The 19,429-nt window shown below is 43.1% G+C and overlaps 1 protein-coding gene across 3 annotated transcripts in view; it reads right to left on the bottom strand.

The window, feature by feature from the left end:
- The window catches only part of GLDC (glycine decarboxylase), a 102,555-nt gene that overhangs the window by 76,356 nt on the left and 6,770 nt on the right, over positions 1-19,429 (bottom strand). The window contains exons 1-4 of one of the 3 annotated variants that reach the window (XM_037493380.2): positions 11,725-11,806; positions 6,667-6,818; positions 5,953-6,324; positions 5,356-5,434 (exon numbers count right to left, since the gene is read on the bottom strand). In XM_037493380.2, coding sequence (XP_037349277.1) covers positions 5,356-5,434; positions 5,953-6,207 — 334 coding nt within the window. In that variant the 5' untranslated portion in view covers positions 6,208-6,324; positions 6,667-6,818; positions 11,725-11,806. Of the gene's footprint in view, positions 1-5,355; positions 5,435-5,952; positions 6,499-6,666; positions 6,819-11,724; positions 11,807-19,429 lie in introns of those variants that run through there. The other 2 variants (XM_037493379.2, XM_054689304.1) reach the window with 2 other exon arrangements.

Here is a 19,429-nt window from a genome sequence, read left to right as displayed (position 1 = left end):
TGAATTGTCTCACTCCCACCACCACCCCTCTGACTTACACCCCAGTTCTTCTACACAAAAATAAAATTAAATTAAATTAAAAGAAGGTAATCATAAAGAAAGTTTTATGAACGGCTCTTTTGAGCCTGAGGGAGTCATGTGAACTTCCAATTTATAGCGGGTAGATCAGTACACAGTTGAGAAACTGGACTTGATTTTAGCATCTGAAATGGGAGCAGCGTTGTGGGACAAGTCCTTAACCTATAGGAGCTGATGATCTCTCCAGATGATAGTGTGAAAATTGAGTAAAATTGTAGGACACTCAATTTGTCCACTGAGAATTAGAGAATTGCTTGGTGGTGTTGGAAAACATTCCAGCACCTCATCTCGCTGCCCTACCCCATGACAGCATGGGAAGGCAGCAATACTCAGCTACTTCCCTAGCATTGCATTTTGCCATTTTCTTTTCTCAGTCAAGGTACTGACTTTATTTCTTTTGAATTTTTTCACTCTCATATAATATATTTACACACCAAAAAAAAAGTTTTAACACTTATCTCAACCCTTTACTCTGTCCCAGAAATCCCTACTTCCTCAACCAGTTTTATATCATTTCTCATCTCAAAGCATTTAATCCATAGCTCTCATGGATTAGGGTGGGGGGCCTTAAAAACAGTTTCAGTATGGGCTGGTCAAAGGAGAGGGTTGGAATTCTCAGTCCCATCCACTGATCTCCAGGAAGGAGATAAGGGAGAGGCTTTTTAATTTTGCAACTTAGTTTTTATTAAGAAGATATAAGTTCCTTGAGATAATGATAGTTATCCCAAATATTTATCCTCACAGTGCCTTGCACATAGTAGATGGTCCATAAATATTTAACAATGTAGGCACAGGTCGACAGTCCAAGATATCAGTCAGATCAGCAGATGTGTAACTAACAAGAATAAGTGTAACTAACAAAAATATAAAGACTAGACAGATTCTGTTGTGAGAAACTAAATTAACAAAGGCAGGCCATATATAGCCACAGAACTTCCACCCACATCGGCAGTATCCTGCTCAGGAAACCAATCCAAGTATCAACAATAAACTAACCTGGAAGACAGTCTGCTAAAATTAGACTTGTAAAAAGTAATATTCTTCTTAATAATTGTCCTAAAATGCCAGGACCTGATTAACAACACCTTCCCTAAATTTGGTCCCTGCTTCCAATTTAGGACCAAACACACAAAGTAAAAATACACACCCCTAGTCGCACAGAATGCACCTCTTCTAGTTAGCCCACCCACAGAGTGTCCATATCAATAGCCTCCATTATGCTCCAAAGAGGACATACCTGAAAACTTAACTTATTCCAGTATAAAGTTCTCCCAGTCCTCTGCCAAAAGAAAAGATTTACTCCCTTGCCATAACAAGTTCAGAATAAATTTTGCCTTTTCGTTTGGTTTGTTTGTGTAAATTTCCATGATTGTATGACATGCCATTAGAATAAGTCTCATTAAAGATGAAACGATAATTCATATAAGCTGGGAACTAAAGGAACCAGGAATGACCAAGAAAGAACATGTCATAAACTGAGGATCCTATAGGCTGAACCTGATGACAGACATCAGCTAGTTGAAAGACACTAATGTCCATAGCCTAGGGAACAGCTGTGCTATCTGCCCTTGAGGTCAGTTCAGGAGCATTCCTTATCCCACTTGGAGTCACCACCTTCGCAGTCACCACCTGCAGCTGTGTTACACAACATCTCCTGCAGCTCACTGGCCTCCATTAACCATTTATTAAAACTCACTCTAAAAATGTAGCTTAGAACATTAAGTTCTCACAAATCCATCAAAAATCTCTTTCTGCAGCTCCACTGCCTGGTTCTGGCAGAATGATTTGCATATTAAGGAGACTAGGTTCTCCTCTCTCTTCCTAAACATGCTCACAATGAGCCATGTACAATTTTGTGCAGACTTAAAACCCTGCAGTTTCTGTGAAGTTATGACTTAAGTTAGTTTGGTTAATGAGATGACTTCACTGAAAGTACTACACAAGTGAGGAAACCATAACTAAAAATGGTTGGCTTTATTCAAAAACAAAGTAGTTTTAAATTTTCTATTAATTAGAAAAGAACACATAGTTACTATAGAAAAATTTGAAAAGCAAATAAAAAGAAAGCTAAAATCACCTAAAATGGCACTATGTAAAGAAATGAATGTTCCCATTAATATATAACTTTGTAGTCTTTTTTTTCTGTGTGTGTGTGTGTTCATGTGGGGAAAGGGAGACTCACTTGAACAGGTTGAAACTGATCTGGCTTTGAACTGAGTAACTTTGCAAGTTTCTCTGAAATATGACTTACTGATCAACCAACTGTTAATGAAGGTATTCTTTCAAGGTACTTCCTTGAAGTATACGAGGGCAGGGAAGCATCCTGCACAACAGAGAAACCATCTGCACTTCCCTGATTCTGTCCACGCACACTGACCTCTCTGCCTGAAGAAGCCTCCCTTAGTCCTGTCTGACAGAGCATCACAGCATATCCTTCAATATCCAGGCCTAGCTCTATGACTCTTACCCCTTCCCTCACCCTGGCAGCTGGCCTTAGTGTTCCCACACCTGTGTGCTTAGCATGTGGTCATATTTCCACTGGCAAAGTGGCAAATGGCTGAGTGATCACAGTGTGATTGGGTTTCTGTGATCTGTACACCTGGTGGTTCAGAACAGTTAGGACAGTAGTTTCTACTTAGTACACCCACCCCTTGCAAAGGATACCATGAAGATAGTGTAGACTAGTGGTTGAAGTGTGGACTGTGGAGGTGGACTATCTGGCTTTAAATTCTATCCCCACTGCTTACCAGCTGTGACCTTGGACTCATTAGTTACCCTCTGTGTGTCATGGTTTCTTTATCTTAAAACAAAGATAATGGTACATCAGTGGGCTATTGGTGGAAGGGCTGTACCCTAAGTGGAACAATAACTATAGAAAGATGGCCACGATGTAAGAAAATAAAAAAATTAAAAAAAAAATAATGTTACTTACCTTGCAGGGTTGAAATAAGGATTAAAAAATTAATCCACAAAGAGCACTTTTTAAAAGTTAAAAGAATGGGGCCTCCCTGGTGGTGCAAGAGTTTACGTACCAGCACTATCAAGCTATCCCAGCCACAGTGGCATGAGTTCCATCCCCAGCCACGGAGCTCACCCACATGGCACAGCAGACCTCTCCTGTCTAGCCTGATGTTCCCTTCAGCACTGTATTTCAGAAGATCTTCTTCCTGTTCTGCTCCCCACTCTGTCTCTGACGAATCCTCTCACTGCCTCCCACCTCTGGTTTACACCCCAATTCTTGTATTCATAAATAAAAATAAATCTTAAAAAATAAAATTAAAAAAAGTCCTGTACATGATAAGTACTACATAAATGTTTGATATTACTAAATTTTGCAAAAGAACTAACACAATTATCTCCATGTGACTTACAGATCTTACAATCCCCTTTTTACTCAGCATTGAGAGCACTGAAGACTCACATTAGTCTTAGTTGCAATTTTCTATATACACAGAAACAAGTATTTGGCCCAGCATTCCTCTCTGACTACAATGGTACACAGGCATTTTCTTAAAACTATACTGGGATAATGCTGCCTACTATTAAATGGAAATGCTGCCAGTGGACAGACATTCTAAGCACCAACTTGCTGTCTCCACATGAAGAATACTCATTAACCATGACAAGTGAACACCTCAGAGTAAAACATTGATGACTTTCTGACTACTTGTCCTACCCCATCTCCCCCAGTTCATTAGCAAGCTCTTTGGAGAGTCAGTCAACTTCAGTTCAAGGAGGGGGTGACTTCTGACTGTGCAATATTTTCTCTGAGTCACCTCAGACTAACCAGATGGAACTAGCCCAAAATCTCACACAGCTGCTGAGTTTAAAGTTTACACTCAAGTTGCTAATTACTTATCAGGAGCACAATTACAACACAAAAGAAGTGGAATCTTGCAGGGTTCAATTAATTCAGCTGGAAATGAATAGCTGAACTAAAAAATGATAGACAATTTAAACACATTTCCTAGGCTCTATGAAGATGCTAAAGGATAAGATGCTAAAATAAAACACATTATTTTAGAGTATATTGCAACAAGGGTTAGCTATCTGATTTTGAGTCTCAGGAAGGGATTTACTTGCTCAAATATTCACCTAAGGTTTGCTATAAAAATGTACAGCTCTTCACTCTTTAAACATCCAATAAATCAGCATCCTGATTTCCTAAAATTGAATTAGATGAATCTTTTGGTTACCTTAGATCTTAATCAGTTCTATACAACATAATGCAGATTTTCTTTTAAGAGCAAGATCCCTGCCATCTCATCAAGGATATGGTTCAGATTTAGAACTAAAAAGAAAGCAGTACTCAGCAAAACGTAAGGTACAGCATTAGCCAGTTGGAACTGGACTGGCTATATATTTTCTCTACCTTAAAACAAAATCAACTTTGTCATCAGTTTATCCTTCGCATCTTAAAACCTAAAACAAAACAAAATGGCCACCTTTACTTCACTTGATTCCACAAGTAAAAGAGATTGTATCTCTACAATTCAAAACCAAATGACTAGATGAGATTTCTTTAAGAGCTCTTCAGCTCTGCCTATTCTGCCTTGACTTGTGTATTCAGTCTGTGGATGTCAAATACTCATATGAAAACACCTCTGAACCATAGTCTCCAACCATTAAAAACATTTTTAATATAAAATAAAATTTAAGGTCTATGAACAAACTAAAGCATTCTTAACCAAGCATGACCCTTATTTGTGTTTTTCTATGAAAATCGTTCAGATCTTAAAAATAACTACTGCCTTTCAAAAGGTTTAAATAATAAAATTTGGATGTAAAATATGTGAACAATTTGAAGTTATTGTGGTATAAAGAAACTTGGGAAGCTCTCTGTCCATGTTCCTTACTGGCTGGTAGCATGGCCTTAAGCACTTTTTTCCTTTATTGAATCTCTTTCCTGATCTGCAAAAAAAGTGATGACACCCCCACCCCCCACCCCAAAGGATGAGAGGACCATGGCAGTGACTGGTGCCTGGGAAGGGGTTGGGGAATTCTCCAACTGTTAGTACTCCTGTTTTCCCGGGGAGCCTTGCTGGACTCCTGGAGTCCTGAGATACAGATGCTGAAAGGCACTGCAGGTACTCTATCCTAAGAGAATCTGGAAACTAAACATACCATCCTCTCCCGCTACTCTTACCTGCCGATGTTTTATTTTAATAAACATTCCCTGTTCCCAGCAAGTCTAACCCAGAGCTGGACCTACAGAGAACAGAGAACACAAATAGGCCAGAGGAAGTGGAGTCTAAAGGAGATCTCCCGGACACTTACAAACAGGGTCTTCCATTTTCAAGGGTCTTTTCAAGCGGATGCTGGCTGGTATCGTCTTGTCGATCAGTTCTTCAATGCTCTAAAATTAAAACCAAGTCCGTGAAAACTAAAGGCAGAGGAAAGTGCTTCTGAGTTAAAAGAGTCACTTCTGCGTTTTGCACCTACAAAGGCTTGTGGGAACCTCATTTAAACTGCCCAATTAAGGTTTCTTTTTAAAAAGAAAAGAACAACCATGAGCAAACCAGAAATCACTCGGAGGAAAGAAAATAATGAAGCGGGAAGTGATTCGATCACTCCGGAGACAATCGGATAAGCAAGGAGATCCCCATCTTGCAAAGTTAGGGCTCATCAGCAGGGCGGCTTGGGTTGAAAAACATACTGTTTTCAGGCTCAACGAGAGTGCAGGAGAAATTGAGCGAGCGGGAGAAGGCTGAGGAACCCGGACCAAGAGCTCGGATTTGCTTCCACCCCAGGGCGGGGAAACTGGGCTGGGGGGTCGCACCACTAGCAGAGCTCGGGGAGGGGGCAGGGAGGCCACTCCGGCAGACCCCGGCCGGGAGGGAGTGAGGCCCGAGAGGGCCAGGTGGGATTCCTTACCGTGAGCCCCAGGGCCTGTAGCATCTCCCTCTGGTCTTTGTCCCCAGGGCCGATGTGCCTCCGAGCAAAGTCGTCGTGTCGAGGCAGAAGGCGCTCGAGGAGGCGCGAGGCCCCAGTCCCGCCGCTGTCCCCACCGCCGCTCTTGCTGTCACGGCCGCCAGACGCCCAGCGCGGTCCCACGCCTCCAGGGACACGGCGGCGGCCCCCAACTCCGCAACCCAGACGCATCCCCCAGGCCCTGGCGCAAGTCTGCATGGTCGCAACTACAGTTCTCTGCTCTGGCCGGCGAGGATCAGCCGCGCTCCCGGTCCCTCTTCTACTCGCGGTGCCGGGGGAGGAAGCTGCGTCTGCCTGGAGCCACCCGTTGGACTACTAGTGGGACAGATGAATGGATGGTTGGAAGCAATGAATGGGCGCCGCGCTCTATGTTCTCGCAAAGTTGTTGCTCCACGCGAGGCACCTGCTCCGCACACTTTAAGCGGCTCCCCGGGGGCGGGCAGTGGGATGGGACCAGCAAACGTTCGGCCAATGGGAGGGGACCGAGAGGCAGGGGCGGGACAGACTCCACCCGGTCCCTACTCCCTACCTCCCTCTACAGCGCTCTGCTGAATCCCACTGATCCTGATCCTGGTCGGGAGCCTGCTTTACTTAATTACTCCTACTTTTTCTCCCACCGGTGCCGAAGGCCGGGCGCTGCGCGCCTGTAGGACTCACTTGAGATGGAAGATGGTTCTGATAGGGAGCCAGAATCAAAGAGTTAGTTGGTCCCCGTTCATTAATTTCAAGGTAACTTCTTGGGGATTTCTTTCTTGTGGGATCTTGAGCCAGTTACTCAATTTCCGAGCGTGTTTTCCCTTCTCACAGAGCTGAATGGGATTTAAGCATATTATACCTGAAAAGAGCTAGTGTAACTGTCACAATAAGCTTAATGACACACGCTCATCCTAAGAGACACAGCAAAAATCTGCTTACCTGCTTACCTGCAGAAGCCACTAGTGCTAGAAAGTGGTAGGAAGCTGTAATAGTAATCATGATGAATGCTGGTGCTGAGTGTGAACTAATTTGAGAGGGAGAAACTCTTAGGACTACAGCCTGTGAGGCCTCCACAGTTCACAGGCTTTATCTCTAGGAGCCCCAACACTCTTGGAGCTGAAGAGCCAAGAAATATCCCCTTATAGCACTGAAATATGTTCAATCTTCTTTAAAAAGGGGGGGCTCCCCTAGTGGCGCAGCGGTTGAGCACTGGGCTGCAAAGCTGCCACAGCCTCTCCTGCCACGCCTGCTGCTCCCCTCAGCAGTGTATTTCATCGGTCTGCCTGTTCTGTTCCCCGCTCTGGCTCTGGTAAATTCTCTCACCCTCCCACACTTCTGACTGTACCCAGTGCTTGTATAAATAAATAAATAAATCTTTAAAAAAAAAAAAAAGTCTACCCTTCAAAAGAAAGGATTTTTACCAGAGCTTTATCCCAACTGTGAAAGGGAATTCCTCCCATTGCTGCCCCTCCAGTCATCTTGTCTCATGTGATAAGGGAACAATAGTCAACATGGTTTAGTGCTTCAAGGAAATAGGTTGAGAAGCCTGAAGCCAGGGAAGGAGTAAGGGGTGGGGCTGAGAGTGTGGAAGCTATGTCACTGGGGAAATACTTGGAAGTTGGAAGTTCACAGCCCAAGACTTATGTCCACAAATACATTAATAATTAGGGCCTTCCTGGTGGTGAAAGGGATTAAGTCTCAGCACTATGAAGCTATTCGCAGCCACTGCAGCATGAATTTTCTCCCCCGCCAGGGAGCTAGCCCACTTGGTGTAGCAGACCTCTGCTGTCTCTCCCGGCTGCTCCCCTCAGAAGTGTCTTTTAATAGATATGCCTGTTCTGCTCCCCACTCTGTCTCTGGTGAATACACACACACACACACACACACACACACACACATCTGGCTTACACCCCAGCTCTTGTACACATAAATAAATAAAATAAATTTAAAAAAAAATATTTAATTGAAACATTAGAGAACATGCTCCCTCCCCAACATGACACCATCACATACACAGAACTCTAATAAAAACAACTGAAAGAAATGTAAGACACAGATTCTTTCTGAGGAAGAGTATACAAGGAATTTCAGAAGCAACTGGAGGCAAAAGCAAGGACACTGGAAGGTTTTGACAGCCCTGTTTGTCAAATATTAGCTACAGCAAACATTAATTCCATTAATTCCCAATTCCTGTTAAGTCTCAGCACTATCACCACGACAGTTTGAGTTCGATTCTTGGTCAAGGAGCTAACCCACATATGGTATAGCAGAACTCTTCTCTCTCTCCTGCTGTTCCCCTTAGCAGTGTATTTCAGTAGATCTGCCTGTTCTGCTCCCTACTTTGTCTCTGATTAATCCTCTCACTCCCCTGCCTCTGGCATACTACACACCTGTTCCTCTATGCAAAAATAAATAAAGTCTTTTTTAAAAAAATAGCCCAACTCCTACCCAAATTAACCCAAGTTCTCACATTATAGTGCAATCCACCTCAGTTCCTATTACCCAACTCATCATGTTAAATTTTTGACAAAAAATGAAAAATCATTCAAAAAGTCAATTAAAAACACAGTATGAAGGGCCTCCCCCGTGGCGCAGCGGTTGAGCGCTGGGTTGCGAAGCTGCCTGCAGCCTCTGCAGCGCCAGTTCGATCCCCGGCTGCTCCCCGGCCACGGGAGGAGGGTCCCACATGGTACGCAGACCTCTCCTGCCGCCTGCTGCTCCCCTCAGCAGTGTACTTCGGTCCTTCTGCCTGCTCTGCTCCCCGCTCTGGCTCAGTGAATTCTCTCACCCTCCCACGCTTCTGACTGTACCCAGTGCTTGTATGTATAAGTAAATAAATAAATCAAAAAAATAAAATAAAATAAATTGAAAAATGTTTTAAAAAATTAAAGATTATTCTAAAAAAAAACACAGTATGAAGAGATAAATCATCAGAACTAAACTCATATATGATACAGCTGTTGGAATGAACTCATATATGATACAGCTATTGGAATGATCAGTAAAGGAACTTAAAATAACTATGAATAACATTAAGGGCCTCCCCGGTGGTGCAGTGGTTGAGCGCTGGGTTGCGAAGCTGCCCACGGCCTCTGCGGCACCGGTTCGATCCCCGGCTGCTCCCCGGCCACCAGAGGAGGGTCCCACATGGCGCGCAGACCTCTCCTGCCGCCCGCTGCTCCCCTCAGCAGTGTACTTCGGTCCTTCTGCCTGCTCTGCTCCCCGCTCTGGCTCTGGTGAATTCTCTCACCCTCCCGCGCTTCTGACTGTACCCAGTGCATGTATAAAACAAAGAAACAAACAAATAAATAAATAAAAATGAATAAAATACATGCCTCTTTAAAAAAAAAAAGAATAACATTAAAAGCTGTTATAGAAAATTAGACACTTTGTAAGAGCCGATGGCCAATGTAAACAGACATATGGAAACCAAAGAATCCAAAGTAAAGGATAGAAATCAAAACACAGGAACGAAGGATGCCTTCGCTGATCATAAGTAGATTTGATGCAGCTGAAGGAAAAATTAGTGAGCTTGAAGATAAGTCTATACACTAGAATATCTAAGAACTCTAGGACAATTTCAAAATGTGCAATAAATGCACAATTAAAGTACTAAAAGGAGAAAAAAAGAAAGGAGCAAAAGAAATCATTAAAGTAATAGTAACTGGAAACAGATACCAAACCACAGATCCAGGAAGGTCAGAATCACTAAGCAAGAGAAATTTTCTTTCCTGGCTAAGGGTGGAATGGGGGTGCAGGGAACAGAGGCATGCCAGTGGCCCCTGTCCAAAAATATCACTTCCTACAACGCACCAATTAGAGACATTTGAGTTAACCAGTTTCTGCTTTGAAAGCCATTAATGCCATGCCAATCCTTATTAACAAGTCAGTGTAAATTCCTTTAAATAGACAATCCACTCTGCTCTCAGCTGAGGCTGTGCATGTTTTCAGTTAGTCCCTAGATTTACCAAAGAGTATATTTATGAAGTATATACATGGGGCCTCCCGGGTGGGCAGCGAGTTGAGCACAGCGCTGTGAGGCTGTCCGCAGCCTCTGCAGTGCGGGTTCAATTCCCGGCCAGCCAGGGAGTGCTGGGTTGCAAAGCTGCCCACAGCCTCTGCAGCACCGGTTCGATCCCTGGCCGCTGGCGAGGGTCCCACATGGTACGCAGACCTCTCCTGCCGCCTGCTGCTCCCCTCAGCAGTGTACTTCGTCAGTCTGCCTGCTCTGCTCCCCGCTGTGGCTCTGGTGAATTCTCTCATACTCCCGCGCTTCTGACTGTACCCAGTGCTTGTAAAAATAAATAAATAAATCTTAAAAGAAAAAAAAAAAGACAAAGCTATCCACAACTATTGCAGCACGAGTTCAATCCCCTGCCAGGGAGGTGACCCACAGGGTGGAACAGATCTCTCCTGTTTACCCCACTGCTCCCCTCAGCAGTGTATTTCCGTCAGTTTGCCTGTTCTGCTCCCCACTCTGTCTCTGGTGAATCCTCTCACCCCCCACACCTCTGGCCTGCACCCCAGTTCTTATATGCATAAATAAATACATCTTTAAAAAATAATAAAATAAAAATAAAAAATAAAATGTTTTGCAATGGAAAAAAATATGACATTAGTGCTCTGGGTAAGGGAGCCACCCCAAAAATAACCAGTGTGGTAAGAGGAGGAGCATAAACTCAGCTCTCTGACGCCAGTCTCTGTGGTTGCATCTTGACTCTGCCACTTACTGAAGTGTGTTTTGTAGATCATTTAGTCTCGCCTCACCTTGCTTACTTGCTTCACCTCTGTTTCTCATTAGTAAAATACAATCATTTTGAGTTATGAAATCTTTACAACTGCAAATATTTAGAGATTGTTATTTTTATTTGTTTTCATCACAATTTCCTAACTTCAGTAAATCAACATGATGCAATAGTAACAAGAGCTATTTAGTTATTTACTGGGCTGAAATCTTGTCATTCAGGATCCAAATGGCAAAAACCTCACCATTCAAAGAATCTTAGACTATGATAAATTCACAATAATGTGTAATACAAGTTAACAAGTGTCAGGGAGACATTGGTAGGATACATGGTAACTTAGTCACCCTAGCCCAAGTCCTAATGCATACCTTCATTATTAAATACCTTTGATGGGCATCCTTACAGATGACTTGATGCTGAGTCCTTAGGCATTGAACAAGATATAAAGTCTCCCTGAACTCCTCCTTAAAATCTAGCTTGGCTCATGCCACTCAGGCCCTGGCCTAAGTACCAATACTAAGAGACTGAACTATCAGGAATGAATCAGCACCAGGATACCCTTTCACACAGATTTCCATAAGGAATCATTTACATAAACTGCTGAAACCCAACTGCTAGCACAGCCTTGGGAGAGATATAAAAGAACAGCAACAAACACTGCTTAAAAGCATCAGTTAAGCTTTTATTAAATAAATAGTGGAGGGCCTCCACGGTGGCACAAGGGTTTAAGTCTCAGCACTATCAAGCTACTATCAGTCACTGTGGCATGAGTTCGGTCCCTGGACAGGGTGCTAACCCACACATAGAACAGTAGACCACTCTTTTTTTGCCCACTGCTCCCCTCAGCAGTGTATTTTTGTAGATCTGCCTGTTCTGTTCCCCAGTCTGTCTCTGGTGAATCCTCCAACCTCATCCCCTGTCCCTCTGGCCTACACCTCAGCTCTTGTATGTATAAATCAATAAATCTTTTAAAATAAAATAAAATAAGCCTCACCTAATAGATGAATCAAAATTTCCTCTTGAATTTCATTGGTCAGATGCAAGTCATTGGTCATGACCACTCCTACATGAAGGCTCTGCTTTTCCAGCCTCTGCATTTGTGAACAGGCCAAGGGGAAAGGAGCCGGGACATCCTTACAGTCAAAATAAGAAGTACATATGGTTTATTAAGTACTAATAATTCAGGCATTTAAAAAAAAAAAGACATGAGGGCCTCCCTGGTGGTGCAGGCGGTTGAGCTCAGCATTGTGAAGCTGTCCGCAGCCTCTGCAGTGCTGGTTCGATCTCCGCCAGCCTCGGAGCAACCCACATGGCGAGCAGACCTCTCCTGTCTCACCCGCTTCTTCCCTCAGCAGTGCATTTCGTCAGCCTGCCTATTCTGCTCCCCTCTCTGTCTCTGGTGAATCCTCTCACCCTCCTGCACATCTGGCCTGTACCCTGGCTCTTGCATAAAAAAAAAGACATTGAGCCAGTAATAAATCAATCACATAAAATTAAACTTAACAGAGAGGGATATAGTGGGAAATATACTCACAGAAATAATTTTTAAATTATTTTAAAAACAAAAATAGTAAGTTTAAAAAAAAAAGTAATAATGAAGATCCTTGCCCATAAGTGACAAGAGATAGGAAATAGTCAAATAGTCATCCATGAGTTTTGAGTCTAGAAAATGGAAAGTTGCTGCAAACATAATGTAAATAGGATTGTTTGGGAGGAGAGTGAATTCCAGTTGTAGGAAGTTTACTTTGCCTCCAAAATGGTGCGTTTGAGGTGTGTTTTGGGTTACTCAAGGGAAGGACAGAGCAGACCAATATAATATCAGGTTGAAGTCAGGGGTCAGGTTTAGGGATTGGGGCCTGAGAAACATTTACTTCCAGGAAAGGAAGGATGGGGTTAGATACCATTTCTTTTTTTTTTTTTTTTTAAAGATTGATTTATTTATTTATACAAGCACTGGGTACAGTCAGAAGCGCGGGAGGGTGAGAGAATTCACCAGAGCCAAGGGGGGAGCAGAGCAGGCAGAAGGACCGAAGTACACTGCTGAGGGGAGCAGTGGGCAGCAGGAGAGGTCTGCGCGCCATGTGGGACCCTCCTCCGGTGGCCGGGAGCAGCTGGGGATAGAACCGGTGCTGCAGAGGCTGCGGGCAGCTTCGCAACCCAGCACTCAACCGCTGTACCACGGGGAGGCCCTAGATACCATTTCTACACAAGCTCTCTGGGAAGGAGTTTGACCAAAAGATGGGACCAAACATTGAAAGTCACCTGTACTTAAGGAGAGAGATTGAAACATCTGAAGGAAATGTGGAAAACTGTTCAGAAAGAGGGAAGAGACACAGAATGGCGTAGAGTCCCAGAGAACAGGTAGTAGAGAAATGATGCCCAGACACTTCAGAAAATTCAGAGGAAAGGGAAACAGGAAGAGATTCATTGGAATTTACACTAAAGTGACCCCTGTGACCTCTGAAAGCAATTACCTCAGGGCTAAGTTTGTCCATGCAGGCTTTATAGTTGAGAGAGTAATAAATGAAGAAATTCAGCAGATTCTACTCATCTGCTTGAAAAGCCTGGTGATGAAAAAAGGGAAAAGAACACATAATGGTTTCAGGGAAGAGAAGAGGGAAGGTTTTCAAAGTGAGAAGGCTCTGACCCTATGGAATTGGGTGATAAATTCACTTGGAGTTTTCTGGCTAGTGCTGGCCTTACTGGTGCAGTCCGGCACACTCTGGTCCTGGAGTTTTACACCAACAGGTATCACAGAGTCAATTCCAAAGTTCACTCAGTGGCCAGCTTGTGCAAAGAGCAAATAAATCATGAGTGATTCCTCCCCCTCACCACCAAATTTCATTATCTCTAGAAAAGTGACCTCTGGAATTCCTCACAGAAACTCTTCTAGTGTGCTTTTGGAAAGGAAATATATTGGATATAGAGACACTGCGTCAGAAGATGAGCAGTACGTTTGTCTTGGAACCACCCAGAAAGAGTTCTTGCAATAAATAAATAGATATTTAGGTATTTAGGTATTTAGATAGATAGATAGATATTTAGATAGATAGATAGATAGATAGATACATACATACATACATACATACATACATACATACATACATACATAACAAAAAGACAAAGTAGAGTGCAGATGAAAATAGACACAGGAGCAAAACACCTAAGATTGTTAAGTTGGAGCTGACTGCTGGTGGTGGAGGCAGTGCCTTCCCAAGAAAGGACTTGGAGAGTCTGTGAAATGGAGAAGGCCACAGGGCTAATCCACAGTTCAAGTGGTAGCATAAAGATGAGTGAGTATTCTTCAGGAGAGTAGAAACTGGGTGGTTTAGCTCTTATAAAAGCCACAGTGGGCTGGGGAAAGGATCAAACACAAGCAGCAAGAGCCAGAGGTAGATCTTGGCCTCAGGTTACTTTTTAAAATTTTTTATTTTAAGCTGCAAGAGGCAGTTTCCAGCAAGCAGTAATTTTTTTTTAAAGATTTATTTATTTAATAAATAAATAATGATAAATAATAAATCTACAGAATTGCTTCCTGGGTTCAAATCCTCACTTTGATTATCTAATAAATTATTTGCTTAATTATCATTGAGACTTTCATTTGAGTTAACATTCACAAGACAGTTTCCATGTCAGACATCAATTCAAGTCTGTGTTGTCAGTTGTACTTATGATCAATTAGAGGTTCTTATTGTTAGGGGGAAATGATGTCCTGAGTTAATCCCATACAGGCTTTGTGGACTGCACTCCCAGTCTAGACTAAAGCCATCAAGACATTGGGAAAGACAAATCCCATCACCACCAAATGTCTTGATGGCTTTAGTCTGGACTGGGAGTGGAGACCACAAAGCCTGTATGGGATTAACTCAGGACATCATTTCCCCCTAACATTATAACTCCCTCCTCAACTTAAATTAATTTTTAAAAAATATTTATTTATTTTTATACAAGAACCGGGGTACAGGCTAGATGCGCGGGAGGGTGAGAGAATTCACTAGAGACAGAGCAGGGAACAGAACAGGCGGACTGAAGAAATACAATGCTGAGGGGAGCAGTGGGCGAGACAGGAGAGGTCTGCTTCACCATGTGGGATTCTTGCCAACCTGCCAGAATTGAACCTGCGCTGCAGAGGCTGCGGACAGCTTCACAGTGCAGCGCTCAACCACCTGCGCCACCAGGGAGGCCCTTAAATTAATTTCTTAGAGCAGGTCTTGGAACTCAGAGAAACACTTTCCTATGTTTACAATGTTAAAAATAGAAAAAAACAGGCCCAAGATAGAGTCCTTCATGCTGGCCTCCACCAGATAAATTACCTATTGCAGTTTCAACCTCTCTCAAAAGTGTAATCCTAAACCAATCAACCTGGAGCCTCCTGATCAGCACCATAAGTAACCTGCATGGTAACAACTCCATGATCTCCCTGAGGGGGGCGGGGGTGGGGTGGCTTTACCTGAAGTAATCTTTATCTTTGTTAATAACCTTGTTCCATTATCTTTCTATCTATAAATATCACCCATTTTGTGCAAGTCCTTGCAGTATCTATTCAGGATGCTTCAAAAGTTGAATAAAGTCTGTTAGTTAGACCTCCTAAATACCAATTAATTGCATTGTAAAAGATACAGGTGAATACCTAAATCAAGAAGTACATAGGGTGAAATCCTGAAGGGTCTTGAGCACGGTAGCTTCTGTGATGGAACTAGGGTGGGCCACCTTTCCTAAACTGTGCTGCACTGAGTGGGGCAAGGGAGGAAGGGAAGGGCACCATACTAGCATAAGAATCTACATATACTAGCATTGGCTGCAAATACATACTATGTAATTATGATGTTTTCTTTAAATTAAAAGTCCTGCTTTATAACTGAGATTCCTGTCCCAGTAATGCCAAAAATAAGTGCCAGACATTGATGCCATCAGTTGTATCAAGGTCAAGATAACTAAGAAACTGATTCCCTGGAGGATGAATATGAAGAATACCAGCAATATCAACTATGACTGGCTGTTCTGATGGGATGTTTTGTTTATGACTTTTTTTTTTAAGAACTGGGGTACAGGCCAGAGGTGTGGGGAGTGAAAGGATTCATCAGAGACAGAGTGGGGAACAGAACAGGTAGACTGACTGAGACACACTGCTGAGAAAAGCAGCGGGCCAGTCAAGCGGGCTGCGCATTGTGGGTAGCTCCCTAGCCAGGGATTGAACTTGTGCTGCAGAGCCTGCAAATAGCTTCATATGTTGCATCTTAACCCCTTGCACCACAGGGAGGCCCTATGACTTTTTTTTCAAGATTTATTTTTATTTATTTATGCACAAAGAGCTGGGGTCTAGGCCAAAAGTAAGGAGTAGGGGTGGTGGTGTTCAAGGATTGACCAGAGGCAGAGTAGATTTACAGGTGGATCTACTGAAATACACTGCCGAGGGGAGCAGTGGGAGAGACAGAAGAGGTCTGATGCACCATGTGGGTCAGCTCCCTGGCCTAGGGATGGAACTCACACCTGCTGCAGTGGCTGGTGATAGCTTGATAGTGCTGAGACTTAACCCCTGTGCCACCAGGGAGGCCTATTTATGACTATTTTTAACTCGTTATGAAAAGGCCAGCTTGAGATGAAATGACAAAATGGTCCTTCTGTTCTCTCAGATCAGTGGCCAAGGAAGAACAGTCTCTCCAGTTCTCTCAGATCAATGGTCATGAGAAGAGGATGTTCTAAAAATAAAAAAAGTGCTTATAGATTCAATTCCTGTCTCTGTTTATTAGCTTTTTTGGTAGTGACAGGCAGCAGACCCCAGGTCTATTCCTGGTAACATAACCACCCAAGAAGCACATGAAATCGCATTAAGAGTTTCTATAGGGCCTCCCTGGTAGCACAAGGGGTTAAGAGGCAGCACTGTGAAGTTATCTGCAGCCACTGCAGCATGAGTTCCATCCTCAGTCAGGGAGCTGACCCACATGGCGCAGCAGACCTCTCTGATTTGCCCGCTGCTCCCCTCAGCAGTGTATTTCAGTCAGTCTGCCCGTTCTGTTCCCCACTCTGTCTCTGGTGAGTCCTCTCACCCCTCCACACCTCTGGCCTGTACCCCAGTTCTTGTATGCATAAATAAATAAATCTTTAAACAACAAAAACAAAAGAGTTTCTGTAGCTTAATATGCAGTTGCATGCCTCCCACTTCTGGAATAAGTGGATAGGGTTAAAAATTCTTATCCTCTTATCACTTAATCTTTCTAGTGATCCATCAACCCTGAGGCATTTAGGGGCCCCACACTAAATAGACTTATCAGATAAACTCAGTTCTCAAAATGGGCATCTTAGTGAGTCAGCATATCTAACAAATAAAGGTGTGTCTATCCCTTAGGAACTTCCTAGGGTTTTAGGTGCTTTGGCCAGAAACCAGGGACAAAGACCAATTATATTTCATTTTACCACAACTCCCACCTGAACTAGACCAGGCCGTGCCACTGTGGCATTCTAGATCCTCAACATTCAGCCCTGAGTAGCTTCCTAGTCTCTGACTCCCACCTGACCCTCCAGTTCTAGGCAATGTGTGCTAAGGGCAGACTAGGGTTGGCTGGCCTGGGTTCTTCCTCCCTTTCAACTATGAGGAACCACCATGAGTACAAATTTCTGGCCTGAGAACAAGGAGCTCACGTACATGGAAGATGATTATCTCTGATTTTTAAATTAAAAGTCTACTTCACTACAGCCTGTTATCATTCACTGCTCTGCAGGGTCCTGATATTGTAACATTTGCATTGCCAATTACTTCATGACTCCCTTATTTTGGGCATGAAGTCTTCCTTTCAGCCATCAGTTCACCTCAATCTCCTGTGACAACCAACACAGCACGAAAGAAAACTGAGGATCAGAGTATTTGAAGGTCAGGAGGGGTCGAGCAGTAGTTAGAAGCTGAAGACATCCCATATACATAAGCACAGACCATGTGATTTTAGTCTTGGACAATTGAAGACTGGGCATACATATTTACTGAAGCACACAGAGCCCGAGAAGGAAGACACAGTGCTGCTGTCAATTTGAGGACTTCCTTCGTCAAGATCTAGGCTCTATTGCTGGGATTTCACTTCTCTCTTACCCTATTTTAGCAAATGTTTGTCTTTCAGCCTCTCAAGTGCATGCATGAATCACTCTGTTAGGTGTAAGAAAATACAAAGGAGTTCCTACTACCCTCTAGGAGCCACCAATTACCAGGGATTTGCAGGTAAGGACTTAAAGCAAGGACCCAATATAACTGGCATCTGTATTCAGCTTATAGGAAAGTACTTGGCATACATACCATTGGCTTTAGAGTCAAAATTGTATTGAAGTGAAAACATCAAAATTACTCAGGTGTGGGGGACCACAATGTGATGTCCCTCACCTAGTTCAGTGGATAAGATCATAATGCGAAAGGTAACAGATAAAGCACAAACCTGAGCAGAACTGAAATGAGGTACTGTGTCAAGTGGAGAACTCTCCTAAAAGATCTACCTCACTGCTATCTTCCATTTCTGGGCAAATTTTTTAACTACTTTCTCTTTTTCCCTTTAAAAAAGGTAGTATTTGGGCCTCCCTGGTGGCACAGGGGGTTTAGACGCAACCTATGAAGCTATCCGCAGCCACTGCAGCACGAGTTCGATCCCTGGCCAGGGAGCAACCCACATGGCTCAGCAGACCTCTCCTGTCTCACCCTCTGCTCCCCTCAGCAGTGTATTTCAGTATATCTGCCTGTTCTGTTCCCCACTCTGTCTCTGGTGAATCCTCTTACCCCCCACACCTCTGGCCTGTACCCCAGTCCTTGTATGCATAAATAAATAAATCTTTAAAAAATATTGTGAGAAAAGGGTATTATTTATACACATTCTTATCAATCTGAATATCTGCCATTTCAGTCCCAAATCCTCTAGCCTCTGTGTTTTTGTTGTTGCTGTACGTGGACTGGTATTTCTACCTGCCTGTTGTCACATTATTTACCCTCCTTAAAACTCAAATCCCACACAGGAAAATGGGAATACTTATAAGCACTTAACAAAAAAAAATTAAATGAAATGATATATGTAAAGTACCTAGCAGGATCCTGGCATACAGTAAGCCTCCAATGAATGTGTATTCCCAAATAGAATGCTTATCCCAAATAGAAAGATTCTTACCTCCTTGGCTACCTTTGGCATTAGTCCCCTCAAAAGAGTCAGAAACTTTTCTCAATAGGTCCAGAGCAGGCCTCTTGGCACCACAGTATGAGAACTAGAAGTCAATCAAGTCTCTGAGTCCCAGGAGGTTACTTAATGCAGATTGCTTCAGGTTGAGAGTAGTCGGAGCCCTGAAGTCTAGGAGAAGCTTCCGTTCTTGCTTAAACCCTTAGACTCTTCATCACTAAAGAAGAGATCAGTATGTCCTAAGTTTCTGCCTTTTACTTAGTTTAAGAAGCAATCACTTCTCTCCCTCTTATGACCTATAAAAATGTAGTTTGGGGGGTCTCATTCAGTTCTAAGTTTATCAGTAAATGTGTTCTAAGAATGTCATGTTTAAGAATAAGGAAGAGATCATCCCCTTCTTGTTTGTCATGTGAGTTCTCCCCCTCCCATTCTTGATGCCCCAGGTCCTAAAACAAAAGGTAAACATTCCTGGTCTGGTCCATTATTCTTTAGAATTTATAACTATGTGAATTTTACATACATTTATTATTAAATGATTGTTTTTCCTTTGCTAATCTG

The sequence above is a fragment of the Talpa occidentalis genome, unplaced genomic scaffold (assembly GCF_014898055.3).
Source record: "Talpa occidentalis isolate TD23 unplaced genomic scaffold, MPIMG_talOcc4v2.1 talOcc4.7, whole genome shotgun sequence".
In the NCBI taxonomy this organism is placed as follows: Eukaryota; Metazoa; Chordata; class Mammalia; order Eulipotyphla; family Talpidae; genus Talpa; species Talpa occidentalis.
Note: the sequence above shows the minus strand (reverse complement) of the source record. Positions and strands in the feature narration are given on the sequence as shown.